Source organism: Ahaetulla prasina, chromosome 3 (assembly GCF_028640845.1).
Source record: "Ahaetulla prasina isolate Xishuangbanna chromosome 3, ASM2864084v1, whole genome shotgun sequence".
Taxonomy (NCBI): Eukaryota; Metazoa; Chordata; class Lepidosauria; order Squamata; family Colubridae; genus Ahaetulla; species Ahaetulla prasina.
This window is the reverse complement of record NC_080541.1, coordinates 105143045-105166098: the sequence shown is the minus strand read 5'-3', so window position 1 is coordinate 105166098 and position 23054 is coordinate 105143045. Positions and strand designations below refer to the sequence as shown.

The 23054-nt window shown below is 35.8% G+C and overlaps 1 protein-coding gene across 2 annotated transcripts in view; it reads left to right on the top strand.

Annotated features, from left to right (window-relative positions):
* SEMA5A (semaphorin 5A) overlaps nucleotides 1-23054 on the top strand; it is a 230570-nt gene that overhangs the window by 123837 nt on the left and 83679 nt on the right. For both annotated transcript variants that reach the window (XM_058177461.1, XM_058177460.1), the window contains 4 exons: nucleotides 135-180; nucleotides 16349-16411; nucleotides 21313-21411; nucleotides 22833-23046. In XM_058177461.1, the coding sequence (XP_058033444.1) occupies nucleotides 135-180; nucleotides 16349-16411; nucleotides 21313-21411; nucleotides 22833-23046 (422 nt within the window). The remainder of the gene's footprint in view (nucleotides 1-134; nucleotides 181-16348; nucleotides 16412-21312; nucleotides 21412-22832; nucleotides 23047-23054) is intronic.

Genomic DNA, 23054 nt, shown 5'->3' with positions numbered 1-23054 from the left:
CTTACTTTTTTGTGCCAGTCAAGCTACTCTGTAGAGAGCTCAAGGTCTCAACCAAGAATATCTCTGTTTCTTTAAATTTCAGTTTTATTATCTGCATAGTCTGAGTAACTGCTATTTCCTCTTTTTCACTCTAGAAATTACTTGTTCAGGCTGCATAGTGAGGATCTTTCTCTAATCCAGGTAAGCTTACCTGTATGGTAATTTTAAAAAGTGCAACTTTCATCTTTTTAACTTCATCTTTATTTATAAAGTCATTTAAAATCTCAGCATATTATTTGACTTATGATGTAGATCAGGTGTGGGCAACTATGACTACTTTAACGACCTGTGGACTTCAACTCCCAGAATACCTGAGCCAGCCATGGTTCAGTTCAGAAATAAAGAACTTGAAATTCTGTTCCTATTTCTTCTTAGCTTGATTCCTTTCCATGTACATAATTTTTTTTATTTTATGATAGAGGGGCTATTTTATGATAGGCTAAAGCAACACTCATATATAGCATGGAATTGGTATAGCTCGGAAAGCATAAAGGTAGTAAGAACAGATTCAGTTTCCCTTCTAATTTCATTCAATGAAAAAAAAATGCATCCATTGAGTTGTTTGCTTGCCAAGTAATGAGGAAGCAGGCCTATATTTTTTGTAATCCCATTCCAGAATTTGAGAATTGACAAAGATTCCATTCCTCATCATCACCACAATTCCAAATAATCCAGAATGGATGGGGCCATTTCTGGAAGCCTTGATTTGACCCTTGAAGTACATTGTGTAGCCTTTATACAGCCCCAATGATAATTTAAGTGAAACCATGTTGGAAAGGCTGTGACTAGACAAGAGAAGCAGTGCACCACTTTGTCTGCTCTCCAAGAGTACAGTGTTAATGCATAATTTCAAGGTCTCTTCTCTCTTTTCTTCTATCTCATTATGTTTACTTTAGATTCAGATGGGCAACCCCTCAAATAGAATAGAGATGGGTATCTTCTTTTCTGTATAAACCCAGGAATTCATTCATTCATCCCTCTTTTGAACTGTGGGAGGGATGATGTTATGTTGAATATAATGGACTAAATTGATTGAGAGTGATTGATCGAAGCTCACTTGCTTACTCCATAAAATGCCAAACTAGACTATGGGCTTGTCTTAGTTTGCTAGTGGCCAGGACTTCAGACAACAGGACAGTTACATTGATAAAACTGAGGTTTCAGTATCTCCAATATTGTGATTAGACAATTTTCTGTTAAATTTAGTATTAGAGCTATTTTCCTCTGCAGGGCTGGGGAAGTGATAGACACGAAAATGACAGAGTCTCAGTTGCACTATTGTGGCCACACTGTTCACTTTTTTTTTCACTACAGCCTTATAATGTTCATCTGATAGCTCACTTCATGTATGCCTTGAATGGTTGTGTAGACGTCTCCTGCAAGAGATGTTATACAAAAGTTTGGATTTCCCAGTATGGGGAATCAATTTTAACAGAGCCAGGGTACTGCCAGTGTAAGTGTCAAGTGGTATGGAAATCAGGAGATTCAGGCAGTTCAAATGAGTATCAAGATTTATTGCAAGCTTAATCTCTCTACAAGAATTTGAACTACTAATGTCAAGGGAAATTAGTGGAAATTATGAATAGAAAGGAATTCAAGGTGTCTGGACTTAGCTCTCTTGTGGGTGTCAGTTTTGGAAGATAATTTTCTTTTTTGCTTCTTCACTGCCACATATTTTAGCTGGGGAAGTTGGGAGGGGGTTGTTGTTGGAGCGGTAGAACATAACATCACTCTGCATTCAAGGACATCCTGCGTCTGATGGAGGCTGCCTGAAGATTGTATCCAATTGAGTGTGAAGAGTTGATTGGACAATGTGATGAACTTGTGGGTGTGGGGCAGGCCTGTGAACTGTCAACTGGGTGTGGAAAATCTGGAAGCTTTCAGATTCGGGTTTTCCCAGCTGTGCCAACATGACATCTCTATTAAATTGGAACTTTGAGGAACCTTAAGCCTCAGAGCTTTATTTCGTTGGGGTGTTCCTTGGAACCCTGACAGTGGGTGTATAGGGACTCATGACTGATGATGTGTTTGATCTCTCCCTTGGGCTCAGCCTGGTCATCTTCCAGAATAAGTTCCACCATGAATTCTCTTGCCATTCCTACTTTTCCTCTTTAAATCTACCTCCAAATGTACTGTAGTTATTTTGATTGGCTCATAACTAATCAAAGTATCATAAGGTTAGTGTTCAACTCTACACAAACTCCACCCAAACTAATATAATCATTACAGTAAACTGTAAGTGCTTTATAAGAGTCTGCACTTTGTGTTTTCATTGTAGAAATTGGATATAACTTGTACAGACAAAATCTACCTCTGGATTTAATGTGTCATTGAATTATGTTTACCTTCAGTTTTTAAAGATGCCTTTGTATGTACATGCAACACCTGCTTACCTATGCATCCAAGGACAAAACCAATGAATAAGCCCCTTAATTATAAAGTAAGTTTTGTGTAGGGGCCTGCTTTTGTTTGCATTGCAAAGGTAGCTGCCATTGTTATATGATGAATGAGTGGAATTCTGACGTGCCCCACATCAATAGAATAAGTTAGACATTGTTAGCTTAAAACCTATTGATTTTAACAGAACTCAAACATAACATTCTGGGTTGTGACAAGTATGTCCAAAGCAGCTGTCTGTGCTTTAATTCCCATGCTGAAAAAAAAAGAGGAGGGTGGAGTCTGTCCTTGTGCACAATATTTATGAAACAAATGCTTAGGACTACATTTTATAAAACAAATGTTTTCATTTGTTCCTTATGCTCTATAAATATTTGATGGTATAAACTCAGCTGAAGTTTGGTTTAGTGGTGAAGGCATCAGGCTGGAAACTGAGAGGCCGTGAATTCTACTCCTGCTTTAGACAGGAAAATAGGCTAGGTGACTTTGGGCCAGACGCACTCTCCCAGCCCAGTGGGTTGTTTTTATAGGAAAATAGGAATATTGTATATGCTTGCTGCCTTGCGTTATTTATAAAAAAAAATTAAGATGGGAGAAAAATAAATACATAAATAAAATATTAATGCTAAGTGGAAATGCATAAAATTTCATTATAAATATGTACATGTTTATGAAAACTATGATTCAGTCATGGCTCCCTGTAACATGAACATTTCTGGTGCATTTCCTATGATACACATTAATGACCAACTCTGATGGACACTGTGGCAAACAGCATTTTCACTTCAAGAACAGAGTGTGAATATGTGAAAGATAAGAGGATAAGACATGAGTGTGTGACCCCCCCCAGACATACGTGCGCATCTGCTGCATACGCTCCTCCCTGCACATGCACAGCAGAGACCCAAAAATCAGCTGGCTGGTGGGAGGCACGCATGCGGGGTGGAGCTGAGCTGGGTGATGGCTCGCGTGCCCGCAGAGAGGGTTCCACGTGCCACAGGTTTGCCATCATGGCACTAGGTTAATACATTACTTCATATGTTGCCTTTTGTTCTTTAAACTTTTCATTTCTCTCTTTTTCAGGATCTCATTACCTCTGCTCAGCTGTATCTTTCTCAACCTTCTGCTTCCTTTGAAGCCATTCAATCTTTCATATATTTATTTTGTGATTCAATCCTTGTTCATTCTCTCTATGTGACAAACCACTTCAACATAGCTATTTTGTATTTGCCACCTATATTCTTGTTTTATGTACTTTTTATATAACCAATTCCCACTTCTGCACATTCAAGCATTGCTTTTTTTCTGATAGGGTGTATACCCAATGCTCACTCCTATAAAGCAAAATGGGCAAAAATATTGCCATTTTAATTAATTCAATAGATTTCTGGCAATACATTGTAGGCTATCCACTAACCCTCTACCAGAATTTCCTATAAAAATCTAAAAAAAATATTTACAATTCTGTTCACTCTGTTGAATCCTGTTTGTTTTTCCTCTCTTTTAATTTCCAGAAGACTTTAATTTCCATCAAGATCACTCTGCATTTTCTTTGCCTCTTTTTATATTTATCATACTTTTCCTTGCTCCCCTTAGTTATATTCTTTCCACTATCTTTTTCTCTCTTTTCCCCTTAATAATTTTTGCAGCTGTCACTCATTAATGTGTCTTTTTCTCATCCACAGTCACTTTTATGTCATCATTCCACTGAAGATTCTTTTTCATGCTTCCCACTAGCACATTTCACACACTTCTGTGACATTGTGTAACTTAATTCATTTTGCTTCTACATCCTTTTTTAATATTAGAAAAATGTGATTCATAGATTAAAGTAAGATAGAATGACTTTATACTCATTCTATTCTATCTTTAAATATATTTTTCACAAAACTCATACCTTTTTTGGCTGTCATTCTACTTTTTCTTTATTATCACTTCTTTTACTTTTCTTTCATATCTATTTTTTTAAAAAAAATTATCTTAGCACCCTGAAATAATAGCCTCACATTAAGAATCTCTTATGATCATTGTATCCTTCACTAATTCTCCAATCACTCATGCTTTTTAATTCATTATTTGATTGTGTGTCTATGTGAATAGCTTTATGCTTTAATGACATGCTTGAACCATACTTTTTCTAAATGGATGATCACTGAACAGTTACCATTAGTGTTCATTTATACTCCCCTGAAAGGCCCAATCACTTTTTCTGTGTTCTGATTTTGTTCCACTTATCAATCCATGTCGCCTAGCAGATTAATGTTTGCCTGGATTCCATTCATTCAGAATATTTCTGTTTTTCTTCAGAACCATCCCTGGTTCTTCCACTGTTGCTGTTCACTGGAGCATAACATGCAGTCAACAGTCTAATCAGTCTAAATAACATTAATTTATATTTTCTAACATACATTTTATCTGTTTCATTTATCATTAAACTGATACATTCCATTGCATTCAAGCTTACACTAAAAAAATCATATTACTTTCATTCAGATATATTACAGCCTTTAATTTTGTAGTTTTTTATTTTTTATTTTATGCACCATACTTATTTTTCTTTCTTTTCTTTCATTGTTTTTAATTATATGCGTTTGCATTTTATTTCTTTCACATTCTAAATCACAATCTCCTTTTTTATATGCCATGTTTTACACCTGATGCAGTCATAGATATTTACTTTCATCGACTGTATGGTTTGGGTCAATTGAGGCTTCCATATTAAACTTTTCAGTAGAGTTACAAAAGGTGTAGTTAAGCTACTGTAAGTTACCAATCTTGATCATACCCATGCAGGACTAATAGCAAAGATGGTGTAGCTCAGTTCCAGCACATTTTGGCCAATGTACAACAAGTGCACAAAAGCCCAATTTTATTCAAAGTAAACAAGAAGGGAAGTATAACCAGAATGAAAGGAAAACTTCATGGAGAAAAGATAACACAAGTATATATTATCTACTGTAGATTTTGTTTGGTTTTACTGAGTGATTAACAATGGAGGCCAAAATACTTAAACACTTAAAAACGGCTTCTTAAAGGGCAATAACTTTGCTGACTCATCCTCAGTCTTAAAGGGGCTGGTCAGCTTTAAATCATTACCCTGACAGGGGCAATATGCTGACTCTATAAACAGCTTAGAGAGGGCTGTAAAGCACTGTGAAGCGGTATATAAATCTAATTGCTATTACTATTACATACAGAAGAGGCAGATATGCTTGGCTTGAATTCATCCCATGGCAAACTTACCATTTTCTTGGCAGCAGCATAGTAGTTGTATTCCGTTACTTTCTTCTTTATTATTTTTCATCATCTCCCTCTTAAGGTAGAGCCATTGCATTCTTGGTGGTCTCCTATTCAAGGACTAAGCAGTCCTGATACCGCTTTGCTTCTAGGCCAAGACAAGGTTGAACTGATGCTTTCATTTGCTGAGGCTTTCCTGTTATGAAATCTTTTCTGTGATTTTTTTACTTGTAGCTGTTGTCACAAGTTCTTCACTTAATGAGACTGTGGTACAAAGTAACCCAGATGCTTGAACATTTCATTTCATTTGCCAATAGCTGTGCAACCTTGCCTCATTTTGATTACAGAATTTGCCTGACAGAAGATTGCAGCATGTGCCACTAGTTCAGTGGTAGTGCTTGAGAATCCTGCCAAGCACTGCTAAAGGGTACAGCTGGAATTAAATGCCAAATATGTTCAAGCACATTTTGACACAGCTTGAAGTGTTTTTTCATAGCTGCTTCCCAATTGCATATTGAATAATGCCCAGTCCATCTCTGAGACACTCATACCGTTCCTGTCCTATTGTTTTTCTTTTCTTCTTCTTATATATATATATGCTTATACCTCCTTATATTTACTCATATAAGTGTTTATATACTATATAATCTTTTTGTATGATACCTACATATATTGTTGTGACAAAATAAATAAATAAATAAATAAATAAATAAATAAATAAATAAAATAAATAACTGAAACATGCTAGCACCATAACTAAAAAAAAACAAACCCAAGCAACCTTAAAGTGGAGATTGTTCACAGGCCTTTGAATGAATACTAATGGCAGTGTGTGAATGCTGACAACTAAGCCATGTGGTATTGTGGTAGGCTATTTAATGTATATGCAATAGCATTGAAGAAGACAGATTCCATGTTAAGGATTATGATTGCCATATTGAAAATAAGATAGATATCATTTAAATACCTAAATACAATTCTTTATTGCATCTCTCTATGCAATAAAATCGTATTGACAAAGTTAACGAGCAAAAAAAAAAAGGTCAATCAATATATAAAGACTTAGGGCTTTTTAATTACATGAAAAGGTTAAAATATCTCAACCTTTTAAATATGGAAAAATTACAACAAAATAGGTAATGGCAGATGTTTATAAAATGAGTCGTAATGATTTCATTAGATTATATGGCTGAAATAAATGAAATTATCTGGCTTAAAGTATTTGGGCATCAGCTTTCCTGGGGAAACCTGGTTTTGATATCTAGAATACACATTTTTACAAATAAAAATAAGTGAATTTTTATACTATACTCCACCTAATATGGAGAATGAAATTTATTGCCAAAAGATATGATAATGGCTTACACCTTAGTTCTCTTTTCAATGGGATTAAATGTATTCGTGGAGGAGTCCCCATTTTCCTTGAGCATATAATTCTGTTTACTATGCTTACTGGTATCTTAGAGCATCTAGCTGGCAAATCAATGTGGGAAACAGGATGCTGGGTTTGATAGACCAGCAGGTCTCATTAGCTAGGATTCAGGGATCATAAATCTCTTCCTGCTTCAGCCTAGCACAAAGGCAACCATTCTTCTTTCAAGTTGTTCATACATTAAACAGTAACACCAGGGAGGAAATACATTGTCCCAGGGAGGAAATCAGAGCCTGCCTGTCCATTTTTTCAAGATCTCTAGCACATACAGAGAAGCAGGAGGAGGGCAGAGTGTCAACCTCTCATTTTCTACCAAGGTCTAACATTGCATAGAGTCACAAAACAAAATATAAAGGGGTGGGGGAAGGACCGCTACTCCAAGCATTTTGGGAAATTTCAGTTTTCACTCTCTTCCCATGGTTCCTTGAAGGTACTGAAAAGCTGTGGAAGATATTCTCGCATCTTCCAACTATAAAGTCTACACAAACTGAAAAAGAAATAAAGACTTTGCCTATGCTGGGGTGATGGGGGAGAATTCAATCCAAAAAGCATATCTGCCCAGCTGAAATATGTCTGCCTGTCTGCACAGTCTAGTTCCATCCTAGTAGTGCATTTAACGATTACATTATTGAATTTGTCCATGATTGTCTGTCATTTTGATTGGCAGTATGTGTGGGTTGCAAGAAAAAGACCTATTCATTACAGCTTTCAGCAGGAAAAGTTTCCAGACTCTTCTCTCAGTTGTTCTGTGATTGAGGCTAGATCAAATGGACCAAAGTCCAAGTAACCAGAACATGGAATATTAGAGTCTGATAGAAGAAATCAGGCAGGGAGCTGGTGGTGGTCTGCAGAGAAACCTTTGCAGATTCTTCTAGAGCCCTTCACCTCCATTCTGATTATACTGGACTACCCAAAGTGGAGTCCCAGAGTTTCCAGGAGCTGTGTGACATATGAATAAGTAAATATTATGTACTTACTTATTTCTTGGAATAATTGGAAGCTAATGCTTGGAATTACTCAGTTTCTTTCTTTTAGAGAAACCCTTATCAACCTAAACATCCCAGATTTCCTTGACGATACAAACATTAGAATAAGCCAGAAATGTTTGTAAAGCCATATGCCATCCTGTGTGATAATCTTCTACTGTAAATGTATCAGACAGTAGAAATGCAAGTTTAGTGGTACATGCCTGGATTGGTGGCTGATATGAAAATTTTTAAATTTATTTTATCTGTATTTTTTACACCAATTTATTTAATCGCTCATCTCACAAATGAGTGTCTCTGGGCAGTACACAACAGAGCTAAAAACAGTTAATAAATACATTAAAAATTATAAACACCAAACTACAACAAGGAATAATAAATTAAGGGCTGTTAGAAATAGTAGAGCTACCTCACTACTTCACCCATCCCTCCTAGCAAAGTCTTGAGAGATCTCTGGAAGTTCTTGTCAGATAGGTTCCTGTCAGGAAAACTGAGTGATTATATCCCTTGAGTCACCATGAATTGAGTTTGCTTCAAGAGCACAATTTCCTTTTTTCATATTAGGAAATTGTTTGATGAAGAAACTGCGGGATTGGATATTCTAGTTTTAAGAAATAAATGGCAAGATTATCAAAACAAAGTTACTTACACAGAATCAGTCAGATCATTAATCCATAAACTTAGAGCTGTCGTTAGGAGGTCTGGAAGCTCCTGGAGAGCTAGCAATTATTTTCAGCCCAAGTAGAACATATTTTTGTATGGAGAATGTATGCTTTGCTACTTAAAAGTTTGTGTGTGAGTGTGGTGGAGGGAGGACTTTCAAATTTTCTGTAATTGTTCTTCCTTCCTCATTGGTTTCAGTTTGACTGTCTAGATAAGGTGATGTCCACTCTTGGCAACTTTAAGACCCGTGGACTTTAACTCCCAAAATTCCCCAGCCAGCCATATTAATGTTGCCACGGTTGGACATGCCTGCTCTAGATATTGATATTCTCATTTTTCTTTTCCACATCAGCTCATAAATTTACTTACCATGCAATTCACACCAACACTTTATTGTGGGTCCAAGATCTTTGATAGATGTGGCGGTAGTCACTTATTTAAAAACAAAACTTTGATAGGTAAATGAAAACTTCATATTCATAATTAGAAAGGAACGTATTTCTGAATTCCAAATGCAACAGGATGAATAGAGAATGATAATCCTTGTACTCTGTTTTCCGCAGCTGGCCTTTTCTTACCAGGTTATGGTTTAGAGTTGCTTCCAGATGAGAAACAATGTAATTTCTCTATATAAACATACTAGGGAACATGATTTTTTTTTTTACTTCTAACTTCCCTTGTATCTTTACTGTTTCTATCTATTTTTTCTGAACCACAAACAGTGTATTAAAAGAGTGAAAAAAGGAAACAGGGAAATTGCAGAATGCTAATTGATTTTCTATCTAGAAGTACCACACATTTTACCTCATATTCATATGTATTTTATACTAGTCTAAATCTTCATCCAACAAGAAGAACTGCCAATATAGCATTACTTTGCTATCTGTTGATTTGTAGGTCTGATCAAAGTATTTCCTACAACCAAAAGGATTTTAGGAGAGTTCCAGGGAGTAACATGACCCTACAAGAATCATCTCACTAGTATCTTTCAATTCTGAGTTTCGTCTTGTTCTGTCTTTACCACCATTCTTTGGCTCATAAGGATGAGTAAATAGGTTGCAGTAGTATCAGAGAATATGAGGAAAATCCACTGTCATAATTCTGACAGTTTACTGTTAGTAATAGCAGTTAAGTGTGCGTGTGTGTGTGTGGGGAGATGAATTGCCAGAAATAACAGAATAACACAGTCTGAAGGGACCTTGGAGGTCTTCTAGTTCAACCCCCTGCACAAGCAAGAGACCCTATACCATTCTGAACAAATGGCTGTCCAATCTCTTCTTAAAAACCTGCATTGACGGACCACTGTCTCCCTCAGTAGTGCAAATACAATTTACTGCCAATTGTTGATGATCCATTTCTTTAATGCATTTTTCCTTAAAATCCTGTTTGAATACATGGCACTTGATGAGAATGCAAACAGGTAACAATAGTAAAAAGGCAATGACATGAACTTTGGAATTATATAGCTACTTTTCTGGCACCATATAATTAAACCACCTTTGGAAATGCTATGTTTTGCCAGTATCTAATTACCAGAGCCATCTGTCGCCTAAGGCACGTTCTGCCATCTGTCTGGAATTTTCTTTCATTACTGTTTGTTTTCAGTTTTTAATTTAAAGAAATTGGTATCTATATATGTTTGTATGGATTTTTATGAAAGTGGATGTTATGTCAGCATGTCTCTTAATACATCATGCAAACACACAGCATTCCTTCCTCCCTCCCTCCCTCCCTCTCTCCTTCCCTCTCCCCAAATTTAACAACTAGACTAGGTATTAGCCAGGTTTTATTCTTAATTATTTGTTTATAAAGTTAAGTTTTGTGGCACTGAAACTATTAACTGAATGAGGAGATACATTAACTAGAAGAATAGTCTCTGAGGCTATTAAATTTCCAGACCTAATCAAGTGAAATTGTAAAAAAATAGGAATAGATAATTTAGGTTGTCAGCTTTTTTGCCCATTTTAGTATCTAGACCTTTAAACAATGGATTGTTTTGAAATAATTAAGAGATGAAAGTGTTATTATTTTTGTAGCCTGGAGATCTGTGTTGTCTCGGTTGCTTGCCACTGTTGCTGTTGGAACAGTGATGAAGGCTTAGCTTCAAAGGGTCAGCTGAGGACTAGTTAATTGTCATTCAGTGGTTTCTCAGAATCAGAGCTATTCCTGGGCCCAGTTCAAGTACCCATGTATAACACACCATTTCTTCCATTTTTGGTCTTTATATTGTGATGAAATGGAAATGAATTTCAACAATAGAATCCTTTTCTCATTTACACAGAGTAGTGCCTGTTGTTTTTGGCATGATAACCAAACATGACAAGTTTTGTATTACTCTATATAAGTAGGTGAAAGAGTTAGGGCTCTTGGTCTCTTTGGCTCATGTAACATTTATCCATTTCATGGGTCTTTCTCACCACCTCTAGTTTCTCTTCTAGCCTTTACATTTTTCCCTTTTCTTCCAATTTATCCAGCTATTTTACACAGGCTTTTCACCCTCATCTTGTGTCCATCTTAGTTTGCATCATTTTGGAGACTTTAAAGGGGTCTTTGATTCTTTCTAAAGTGGATAGGAACAATTTAATGTTTGAACCTGGGTTGTAATCAGTGGTGGGATCCAGCCAGTTCACACCACTTCGGGAGAACCGGTTGTTAACTTTCGGAGCAGTTTGGCAAACTGGTTGTTGGAAGAAATCATAAGGGTAGAGAACCAGTTGTTAAATTACTTGAATCCCACCACTGGTTGTAAGATACCTAGAGTTTTTGAGTTTACTTTATTCTAAAGCCCACTTTAGAAAACTTCTAGTGCTCAGGATAAGCCTCGCTGATAAGATTTTTTAACATGATGCTTAGCATCAAGGGAGCAATCCATCCATGAGAATCACTCTCTGTTTTTAATAGTTCATCATGCAGCTTTAAAGCATGCTCTGTAATTGGACTAGTAAATCAGGGCTGGATCTTTCTGAAATGAAGAAATTATCCTACTATTTTCCACAACAAACAGGAGATGTTTATGATAGCGAAAGTCAAAAGGGCAAACCCTTTCCTTCCTAAAGAAGAAATTGAAAATATACTAAAGAGAATATACATGTTTGTGCTGTCACCCCCTCCCCATTAATATTAGCTCTCAACCTACTGAATAATACCAATTAATTTTAATTTCCAGTAAATTAAATTTCACTTCCAAGTAAGGAAGGGCATACAATTTACCTGCATGAAATTATCTGCCAGGTTTTTGCTCATTTTTCAACAGGGCCGGGGGAAAGAGTACAGTTAAGAGGTTTTCAATTAAAATGTTGCATCTCTGGTTTCAAAGCAGCCTGTAAGGCTGCTGAAGTCATGTCAAAGCAATTGCTTTGCGCTCCTAAGAGCTTACACTAGAAACAGGTGAAAACTTCCAAAGATTTTATAGATTACCAGATCATGATTAGAAAGCAAATGTAAAGGATGCATCCGTCTCTTTTTGCTCCTGTCTGTTTAAGCTGACAGGAGAGATTGTGGACCATGTCTCCATGGAAACTGGTTCCTCAGCAGGCAGAGAGCTGAAGACTGCAACTCTCACTTAAATCCTTCATTTGTCAAGGGAAGAATCTTTTGAAGTAATGTGGTATGTCAATCCCACATGGGGATATGAGATTCTCAAATGTCTTTGACAGCTAACATCTTATTAATATATTGCACGATATATGTCGGTAATGTTCTACTGATCTCAGAAACACGCTAATCTTAAATTGATTATTTTAATCAGCTATAACTTTAACAGAGTGTGATGTTTCATGGAGGGAAATGATTCTCTGTTACAAAATGAGGTTCACTTAGATTTTGATGCAGAAGTTTCAAAGAAAGGGATGTGAATGTTAAAGGAAAACCGAGCGTGGACCAAAGCCCTTGGTCTAATCCGATGTTCTTATCGCATCAGTTCTGCAGAAATTGGATAGTAAAGGTTTTCATGGCATAGGGACGAAAGCTTTATTCCCTGCTGATGTCTGCACATTAGAAAGTTGATCCTGTTCTGTTTACTGAAACTTTTCAGTTCAGTTTATAACACCTCAGTGGGTATCCATCTCTCTCTCACACACACACATACACTACAAATTAGATTAGACTTCAGCTGTAGGCATGGTAGTTTATGAGTCAGTGTTAAAACTTGTCTTTTATTACAGCAGAAGACAAAGGAAGACATACAACACACACTGAAAATGAAAAAAATGCAGTTGATAGAGCCAGCTGTAAAAATAGTGGGGTTTTTTTCTTATAAATAACTACATGGATTATCTAGGGGTTGATTAAATGGTTGTTTCCTTCTTTCCTTCTTGCATTTAAATCAATAGACAATTGATGGGAAATTGTGGCCTTCTAGTAGTTCTAGACAACTGGACTCATGGTGGAAGATCCTGGAAGTTATGGTATAGAAATCCTATGGGTTTGCACCAGTTCGGTGAACTGGTAGTAAAAAAAAGCTACCGGTTAGTCCGAACCAGTATTTTTGATGATCAGCTGTGCCACGCAATTTAAAATCGCTAGAAAGCAGAAAATCCTGATTTCTAGTGAATCTAAATTGCGTGGCAGAGCTATTGCTCTCCCTTGCTGTCCTACTTACCTTCCCGAGCCTCATTTTTCCACCCACAGTGTACGTTTGGCACGTACTGCACATGCGCATGCGCAGCGTGCATTTGGTTCACAATGCACATGCACACGCGCTTGGCGCGCACCACCCATGTGCAGGCAGCAAACCGGTGGCAAACCGGAGAAGATTTCACCACTGGGTATAGCTACATTTGGAGGTTCATATCCTCTCATTTCCACTATAGGCTGAAGTAGAACATTCTCTTACTACTGGCATGCAAGCTAATAATTAAATTAATTTAAAAAATCCTAAGCAAAATAGTACAATGTGAGAATCTAACCTAAAATACCAAAGATCTCCAGTTATGTAAATCTCTGGGGCAGATGGTTAGATATTGAACTTCTAGCAAAAATGGAAGCTGAAAGAGAAAAGAAAGTGTTTAGTAACAGCTGCATTCATAAGGTTTATATCTGATGGACTTTCCAGATGACCAGTTCTTACATCAACTAGATTTTTTGAATCCAATTAAAATGCACTTAAGATTGATCCTGGCTGTCTTGATTTAGTTTCATTTCTATATGAACACAGGGTTGCTATGAGCGTAGGTCTGTTTATATTTTTGCAAATCTGTTGGGCTCACTGAGACTCCCCAGACAAACAATGCTTGCTTGCCAGCTTTCCATATAGCAACTGAGTACTTTGTCCTTCTTCCATCAGGGCTGACTGTAGAGTCATCATCTTTGGGGGGTAAAAAGGAAAAAAAAAGAAAGAGAGAAAGAATAAGAATTCCCCAGGCTTCTCTGCTTGCCAAGATACTCAAACTGCTGTGGGTTTCAAAGCTGTCACTACTGATATGCTGGAAAGTTGGCATTTGGGCTACACTGTTTTGAGTGCCATCAGATTTTATTCTTACGTGTTAAATTGGAACTTACATTTCAATATTCCATTTATTGTCTTTTCAGCATATCCTCAGGCAGCCCTTGAAACTTTTAAGCATTTTATCTGTATTTTTCTCTAGCAATGGCATTCTTACAGTAGCATGTAAGTAGCATTGTTTAGGGTTTTTGCTATTGCTAGACTTCCTTAGCATTCTCATCATGAGTTATTAACATTCTTTTCCTTGTTACTTTTTCTGTGCATATGTTGATACAGCATTTTTTTCTCAAGCCGGAAAAATGTTTGCTGTTTTTCTTTAAAGGATTGCCAAAATTTGAAACCAAATCACCATTTCATCTTGGAGGTAGATGATAAAAAATCATATGGATTGATTATCGTATCATAATTCTGAGCGTTCTGTAGTCATAGGTACTTTGACATGTTTCTTAAATCACAAATATGAGCTAGAGAGCTCCTAAAATATGATTTTAATGTTCTTCAAATTTGGTGGCCTAACAGATCACTATTGAATAGAATTTTATAACAACAATAACAACAACTAAATACATATTACTGGAACAGCAGAAGTGATAATTGAGGAGCTATTAAGGATAGATCATCTCATTTGAGATAGTATTTTGCATAATTCAGGTTTTAATTTTAGATTTTTTTTTCAAGATAAAAAAAAATTGCCCTAGGTGGCACACATATGGTGGTTGGTCTAAGACTAAAATCCTTAGACCAACTGCCTTATATGTGCCATCCTAAGGATGTATTCAGAACTAACCAATCACTAACTTCTCCTTCGGGGCAAGGAGTTCAAACAGGTGGCAAATGCACAACTCGTATCTATATCAAGCCAGCTTCTGACTTTGTAGCGAGACTGTTGTAATAGCCCTGCTAGAAAAAAAATACAGGAGTTAAAACCTTGTTTTTCTTGAACCCTCTGTATATTTAGATAGGTGGTAGATATGGTGGTTTTGCTTCAGTCTGCAGAACTTGCCGAGAATGCAGTTTTGTCAATTATTGCTTTCCTAATAGCATCTTTGTTATGAAGCTCCTGCCAAGTTTTATCTTGTCTATGATTTTGATGAACCATAAGAGGTGTCAAGAAAGATCATTCAAACATTTGTAGCGATGTGTCATTGGTATTTTCTGTTTCTTCTTGTCACTTAAGTCACATGAATTATAGTTATGCCAGTGGTGATTTTTCTCATATTGGGATGATACTTTGTTAATCTTCTGATTAACCTTCTGCAAATCTCAAAAATGGGTCTTTTATTTGAGGATTGCTGCAGGTAATATAAAGTGCAGTTTCTAGACTTTTTTTTTTTTTTAAAAAAAACATGTTCTATCAGTTGTGGGGAAAATTTTCAAGACTATTTTAAAGTGTTGGTGCTTACCTAAATTGTTTGGGATAACAATCACTTAAACATATGCACATACCCATTACAAAATTGCCTGGATGTTGAATTTACCTGCTCATGTTTTGCTTTGGGTCCTTTCACTGTCAAATGGAACAGATATTTTCAGAGCAGATGCTTTATCTGAGGAATACCTTCCCGGGGAAAAACAAAACAAAACTGGTCCAAATATCTTTAAGGAACCTATGTATGGCCAAAAACCACATATAACTTTACAGATGCCCATATATGTGTATCCTATTACTTTCATTTTTCTTTCTTTCATGGTTTAATAGTTTTAATATATTGCAAGCTGTCATGGGATAATTGGGAAAGAATAGTGTAGTAATATTTGTCTCTCACACAAGATACACGTTATGCCTGCCGTTTTCACATATGAAATAGGACTGGGGATGTGTCTAGTATCAGAGTGGGACTTCCAGTATCAAAGGAGAAAAAGAGTGGGTACTAGACAATTGGAAGGACAGGGATAAACATTATTTTAGTAAATGATTTGACTTTCATCAATGAACACGGACAACGAAAGAACATTGTTAATCCTTTTTCCTTAGTAGTTTGACCATAAATCAGCAAATATGCTGCATGTTAATTTCAGTGTGTATGTATTTAACCCTTGTAATTTGACGTCGATGTGGTGGGTTTCAGTAGAAAATGATTATCTTTCAATGGGAATATTAGACTGTATTTGATTTTGTGAATAAATAATCATTATGTTTTTGAATGTTAGGGTGTGGAATGGCGTTGTGATGAGACTACTAAAAAAGCTTGTTATAGTAAAGGCAAATCAACGGTAAGTCCATAATCAGTTTTTTCTATCTGAGATGGTGCTATTTCTTAGATGTCTTGGATATGGTAAAACTGCATCTATAATATATGTAATAATTATTCCCAATGTTTTGCCTTCTGGATTTAGTATGATTTTTAGACGTTTATTGTGAATTTACATGCCAAGAATGCTCAATGGATAGACTACACAATGCAGGATTTTCAACGGAAAAAAGAACAAAAACAGAAACATGCCGGTAGAATAGAAGAAAGGTTACATAAGGGTTTATATTAGCTCATCGAACAAGAAACTTTATAAGAATAATTATGACTTGCTATGGCAAAAAGTTCAGAATGATATGAGTGTCTGGAAAAAATTGCTATTGGGAAGGATTGCGGCTATTAAAATGAATGTGTTACCTAGATTTTTGTTTCTGTTCCAGATGATACCAATAATTAAAAAGGATAAAAATTTGGAAGATTGGCAGATTGGGATTAATAAATTTATATGGCAGGGTAAAAAGGCAAGGGTTAAAATGAAAATAATACAGGACTCACGGGAAAGAGGTGGCTTAAAAATGCCTAACTTTAAACTATATTATGAAGCAGTAGCCCTTTCAGTAATAAGTGACTGGTTTAATTTAACGGAGGAAAGAATTTTGAATATAGAAGGTTATGACTTGTTATATGGATGGCATGTGTATTTATTTTATGAAAAAAGTGGATAGGGCTTTTAAGAATCATGTGTTGAAAAGTGCTCTTTATGGTCTGGAAAAATATTCTTATAAATTAGATTACAAGATTCCTATGTGGGCAAGCCCCAGACATGCAATAGAGAATATAAATATGAAACAGAAACATGCCGGTAGAATAGAAGAAAGGTTACATAAGGGTTTATATTAGCTCATCGAACAAGAAACTTTATAAGAATAATTATGACTTGCTATGGCAAAAAGTTCAGAATGATATGAGTGTCTGGAAAAAATTGCTATTGGGAAGGATTGCGGCTATTAAAATGAATGTGATACCTAGATTTTTGTGTCTGTTCCAGATGATAGCAATAGGTAAAAAAGATTAAAATTTGGAAGATTGGCAGATTGGGATTAAGAAATTTATATGGCAGGGTAAGAACGCGAGGGTGAAAATGAATATATTACAGGACTCACGGGAAAGAGGTGGTTTAAGAATGCCTAACTTTAAACTATATTATGAAGCAGTAGCCCTTTCAGTAATAAGTGACTGGTTTAATTTAACGGAGGAAAGAATTTTGAATATAGAAGGTTATGACTTGTTATATGGATGGCATGCGATTTATTTTATGAAAAAAGTGGATAGGGCTTTTAAGAATCATGTGTTGAAAAGTGCTCTTTATGGTCTGGAAAAATATTCTTATAAATTAGATTACAAGATTCCTATATGGGCAAGCCCCAGACATGCAATAGAGAATATAAATATAGAACAGAAACAGGAAATGATTATCTTTCAATGGGAATATTAGACTGTATTTGATTTTGTGAATAAATAATCATTATGTTTTTGAATGTTAGGGTGTGGAATGGCGTTGTGATGAGACTACTAAAAAGCTTGTTATAGTAAAGGCAAATCAACGGTAAGTCCATAATCAGTTTTTTTTTCTTCTTTTTTCACATTATACCGGATGGTGCAAACTTGGCGGGCTTTGCATTAGCTGGGAAGCCCTGCCGGTGCAGTGAGAGGGCGGGCGGAGCCGCCAGCCTTCTCGGCTGAGGAGGGAGGCTTTCCCTGACCGGTAGCTGCCTCATTTCCCTCCCTCGGCTTATACTCGAGTCCCCAGTTTACCCCAGTTTTTTGGGGTAAAATTGGGGACCTCGGCTTATACTCGGATCGGCTTATATTCGAGTATATACGGTAGATCCCAAAAAATTATCACGTATGTATCCTAATATCCAAGCGAAATGTTGGAGGTGTGATTGTGATGACGCTACATATTTTCATATTTGGTGGACTTGCAAGAAAATTAAGGTCTTTTGGATAAGAATTTGGTGGATTATTCAAAATGTACTGAAGAAGAAGATAAAGTTCCTACCACAATTTTTCCTTTTGGGAATTATAACGGATTGTACAGGGATTGAGACTAAATTGATTCTGAATTTAATAACAGCAGCAAGACTGTTGATTGGACAATACTGGAAGAAAGAAGAGGTACCTACAATAGAAGAATGGATACTGAAAGTCATTAATTTGGCTGAGATGGCTAAAATCTCAGCTTTTTTAAAAGACAATACGCAGGAAAGATATTTAATTGAATGGAAAAAATGGATTGATTATCTACAAAACAGATATCAGATTAAGAAATATCAGATTGCCTTTGAATAATTAGAAAGTTATTTTATGTAATGGGAGGGGTTGGGAGATGAAAAGCTTTGGATGTGGTTAATTGGATTGAAGGAAAATTTTATTCTATGTTTGGTTTATGTATAACAATACCTTGTGATTGACCCGGGAAGCTGGGGGGGGGGAAGGGAGGGGGGAAGGGGGTTTTTTGGGAGGGAGGGGGAAAAAAAGGGGGGGAAATGTCTTTGTTTTTTTTAAAACTCTTTCAATTTAAAAAAAAAAAAGGTTACATATTTTTGTAAGACTGAAAAAATCAAACCAACTGAAAATGGCATTTGAAATTCAAGGTATTAGTAATAGGGCTAATATCCAGCTCCCAATTCCCCTGTATAATCATTGAGATGATCTGAAGTTCTGGAGTAGTATGGTGGTTCATGAGATTAGGACTGATGATTGGCAGGTTTGCATTTGAGAAACACTTGCTGCCATGGGGTGGGGTGAGCTCCCATCACATATTCCAGCTTCTGCTGACCCAGCTGTTTGAAAGCAGGAAACTGCAGGCAAATAGATGGGTACCACTGACCTTACTGAAAGACATCTGATCTTGAAATGGATGTCAAAGGAAGGCATTTGGCCAGAATGGGGTGGGGCAACTTAATGCAGAGCTGAAAGGAGCCCCCAACTGGGCAGCCCCTGGACAACAGTGATGTCACTGTTCAATCCTTTCAACATTGGTGATTGGTGGTCCTGGCACAAATGTAGTTGTAATATGAAGTTTATAAAATCACTCTAAAACCTGCAGTTTCCCATTTTAGATAAAAATTGGGGTGATTGAATAAAGGTATGCAAATAATCAAGGTGAAAACATTCTGCAAATTTAACATCCCATTCTAAGCTGTTCCAGCTTCATCAGAAATGTTCCAACTTTGGAAAAAGTTGTTCTTACCTTACGAAAGACATCTGATCTTGAAATGGATGTCAAAAGAAGGCATTTGGCCAGAATATTTCTACATTAAAACATTTTACAGAGTTCTCAGTTCTGCAGATCCTTACTGTCTGGTTCATATTGCCGTGAAATCAGCCGCTTAGTGTTGCTGTTGGGTGCAAAACTGAGTCATTGATAGATGGATTCTCTTATACTGCCATCTTCATACAGACTCCTTGTAGTTTACAACTATAAAAAAATATAAAACTCTACCACTTAAAAGAAAACAAAACCCTAACCCTCCAAAACGCTGTCAAGGAGATCTCTGGACAATAATTGTTCTGTGATGGTCTGGTGTTTCACCAGTTCTCCAACATTTCTTAAAAATTACCCTTAATATCAGCAAATTTCTGCAGTATTATTTGATGGCTTGTTAGGGTTGGTTCATATATCGTATTTGTGTTTATAGAAAGGTGGGTTGAATAAAAGAATATATGAAAAAGAAAAAGAATTAAGTCCTGAATTCTAAACAGTTACAAAATTTGTGTAGTACAATAAATGAAAAGGGTTATGTTTCAATTTTTGTATTAGTTTATCGAAATATAAAATACAAAGAAAAATGAAAACAGTGGGAAAGTAGGGGAGGAAAAGGCAAGAGAAAAAGATGTAGGCTAAAAGGGGGGGGGAAAAGAAAAAAAGGCATTGAGTTCCAAATCTTTTTAGAGCAGTAGATTAAGATAATACCGTACAGCCTCAACTTTTTATTTTTACATAATAATATACACTAGCCATTTCTATAATAACAAACCTATCTAATCAGCAAAATCCAAAGTCAAAGTTTCATTTTTTTCACCTCAAACACAGAAGTGGTTTCCAAGTGAAAACAAAGTTAGCTGTATTTTTTTTCTTTGATTAAGGCAGTCAATTTAGCCATCTCTGCTAATTCCATCAGTTTTTCCAGCCAGTCATCCGTTGTGGGAATTAAAATATCATTCCATTTTTGTGCATAGTGATATCCACCGTCAGCATATATATCAGCTAAGTTCCAAAATTTTGTTTGTGTTCTTTGTCCATTAAGCCTAAAAGAAAAGTCTCTGGCTTTATTTTATATTCCCTTCAAGAATCTTCTTTCTAATGAAAAATTAATTTTTGTCAACTTTTGAAATTCAATTTTATCGACTTCCATATTTTACTGTAATTATTTTTGTAGAGTTTAGAATTTTCCTCAATAAGAGTCACTTTAAGAAACTTCTGTTTAAGATGTAAATTTTACTCCAATTTTTTTTTTTGGCTTTGTCTCAAGTCCATCAGAGATGGTAAAAAAATTCCTACTTTACATTTATATTACCATCATACATTTGAAATACCTTTATACATTTTTGACATTTAATGTAAATCTTTAAGCCTTTGTAATAAATGAAGTGGTTTACATAAATGAAGTGGCATCAGACAACAAAACATTATTTTTCTATAGAAATCCATACACATACACTTACTGCACAATGAACATTGCTGTAATCTATAATCAGCAGCTGTTGTAATAAGTATATATGTTGATGTATTAGTACTTACAGAACACATTGATGGATTGTGTTGCTGTCATTGGGAATTAATTGTACATAATTTCTGACTTTATAGAAGTTTCTTAATACATATCACTATACTAATAATGTATTTTGCTTTGACAGGAAGAGTGCCAGAATTATATTCGTGTTCTCCTGATTGGTGGAGATAGACTATTTGCATGTGGAACTAATGCATTTACACCCATTTGCACTAATCGGACGGTAAGAATATGAGTGGATCTGCACTATTTAGGTTTCATAATTCAGTAAGATAGAAGTGTGCAGGAAGACTTCTATGATTGTGGAATGTCTTGTACAAATACAAATAAATTGGATACTCTCCATTATGCACAAGGTGGCTATCTATCAACTGCAATGTATAACGCATAATTTCCAGTATTTCATCCATTCTATAATTACCAATATTATATCAATAGAGACTTGAGAATGTTATTACCACTTAGTATATTATTAATCATAAATATTATTAATGGCTGAAGAAAAAAATGGTAAAAAGGCCTGGGAATTTCTTCATTGATTACATTTGGAATGAGAAACTCTCTGATCTGCCATGGTCTCTTTCATGGAATCTGATCTACAGCTGATCTGAGATTAGAAATTTCCCCAGTCCTGTAAGGTTTTAAAATAGCCCGATCTGAATATCTGAGACCATTTTAAGCATTCTGGCCATGGGGGAATTTTCAAAGAGGAATTACTCTGGAAAATGAAAGGTTCTGCTGCCCAACCTTACAATATTGGTAAGGAGTACCTATCATTTATAATAAAGCTTCAAAATAAGCTTAATTTACAACTGTTCAGGCTATTTTTAAGCATTATTATGGTATAGGTGGCATTTTCAAGGACAGGGAACTACCCAAAATGGAAAAACTTAGTCTTCTTAATACTGTGATTTTCTCTCAAATGTTTGGAATACTTGTATCCTGCAATACTTGAATGCTAGTAGACTGATTTAATGGTGCTGTGATACAATATGTATTCATGTTGTGGATTAACTGAATGAGTGTGTATTTAAGATGGAAGGAGTGAACAGATTCACTTAATAAAATAATATTTTTCAATATTTTGTAAAATTTGGATTCAGTTCTATTGACTGAGCTTCTGCAGTGGAAGCAAGGAGGAAGCAATTACCTTTCATCTTGCAACTCCTAGTGTTCTTCGGAAAACTGGCCAGTAAATGAATAAATATGCATATTTTAAACAGTGAACATGTTGTAGAGGTCACCTATGTGATGAACATTCTGAATAGTAATCTGTATAGGGTGAATGAGATCTAGTGTACTGTAGATATGCAACACTTTATTGAACTTGTAGCCCCTAAAGCTAGTAAGAAGTCTATATTAATAAGAATGTACTTTAAGACATCATTTTTAATTCTTCACATTAGAAGTCAGGTTTTTTTCTTTCAATTATTTGTGTGTGTATGTGTATATTTATATTTAATGTAAGAATAGAATTAGAGTTATATAATAGTTAATTCAATATTGATATGGGGGAAAATTGAAGGAACCAAAAGCAAGACACATGTACAAACAAATTCTTCAGTTTATGTTCAAGATGTGTGGGGTTTATATACTTTAATGCAGTTTGTAATAATTCTTCCTCTCCCCAATATTCTGATGAAGCTAAGTAACCTGGAAGAGACACATGATCAGATCAGTGGTATGGCACGCTGTCCTTATAGCCCCCAGCACAATTCTACTGCTCTCCTTGCAAGCACTGGTGAGTTATATGCAGCAACTGTCATGGACTTTCCAGGGAGAGATCCTGCAATTTATCGCAGTTTGGGTATTCTTCCTCCACTTCGGACTGCACAGTACAACTCTAAGTGGCTCAATGGTGAGTAT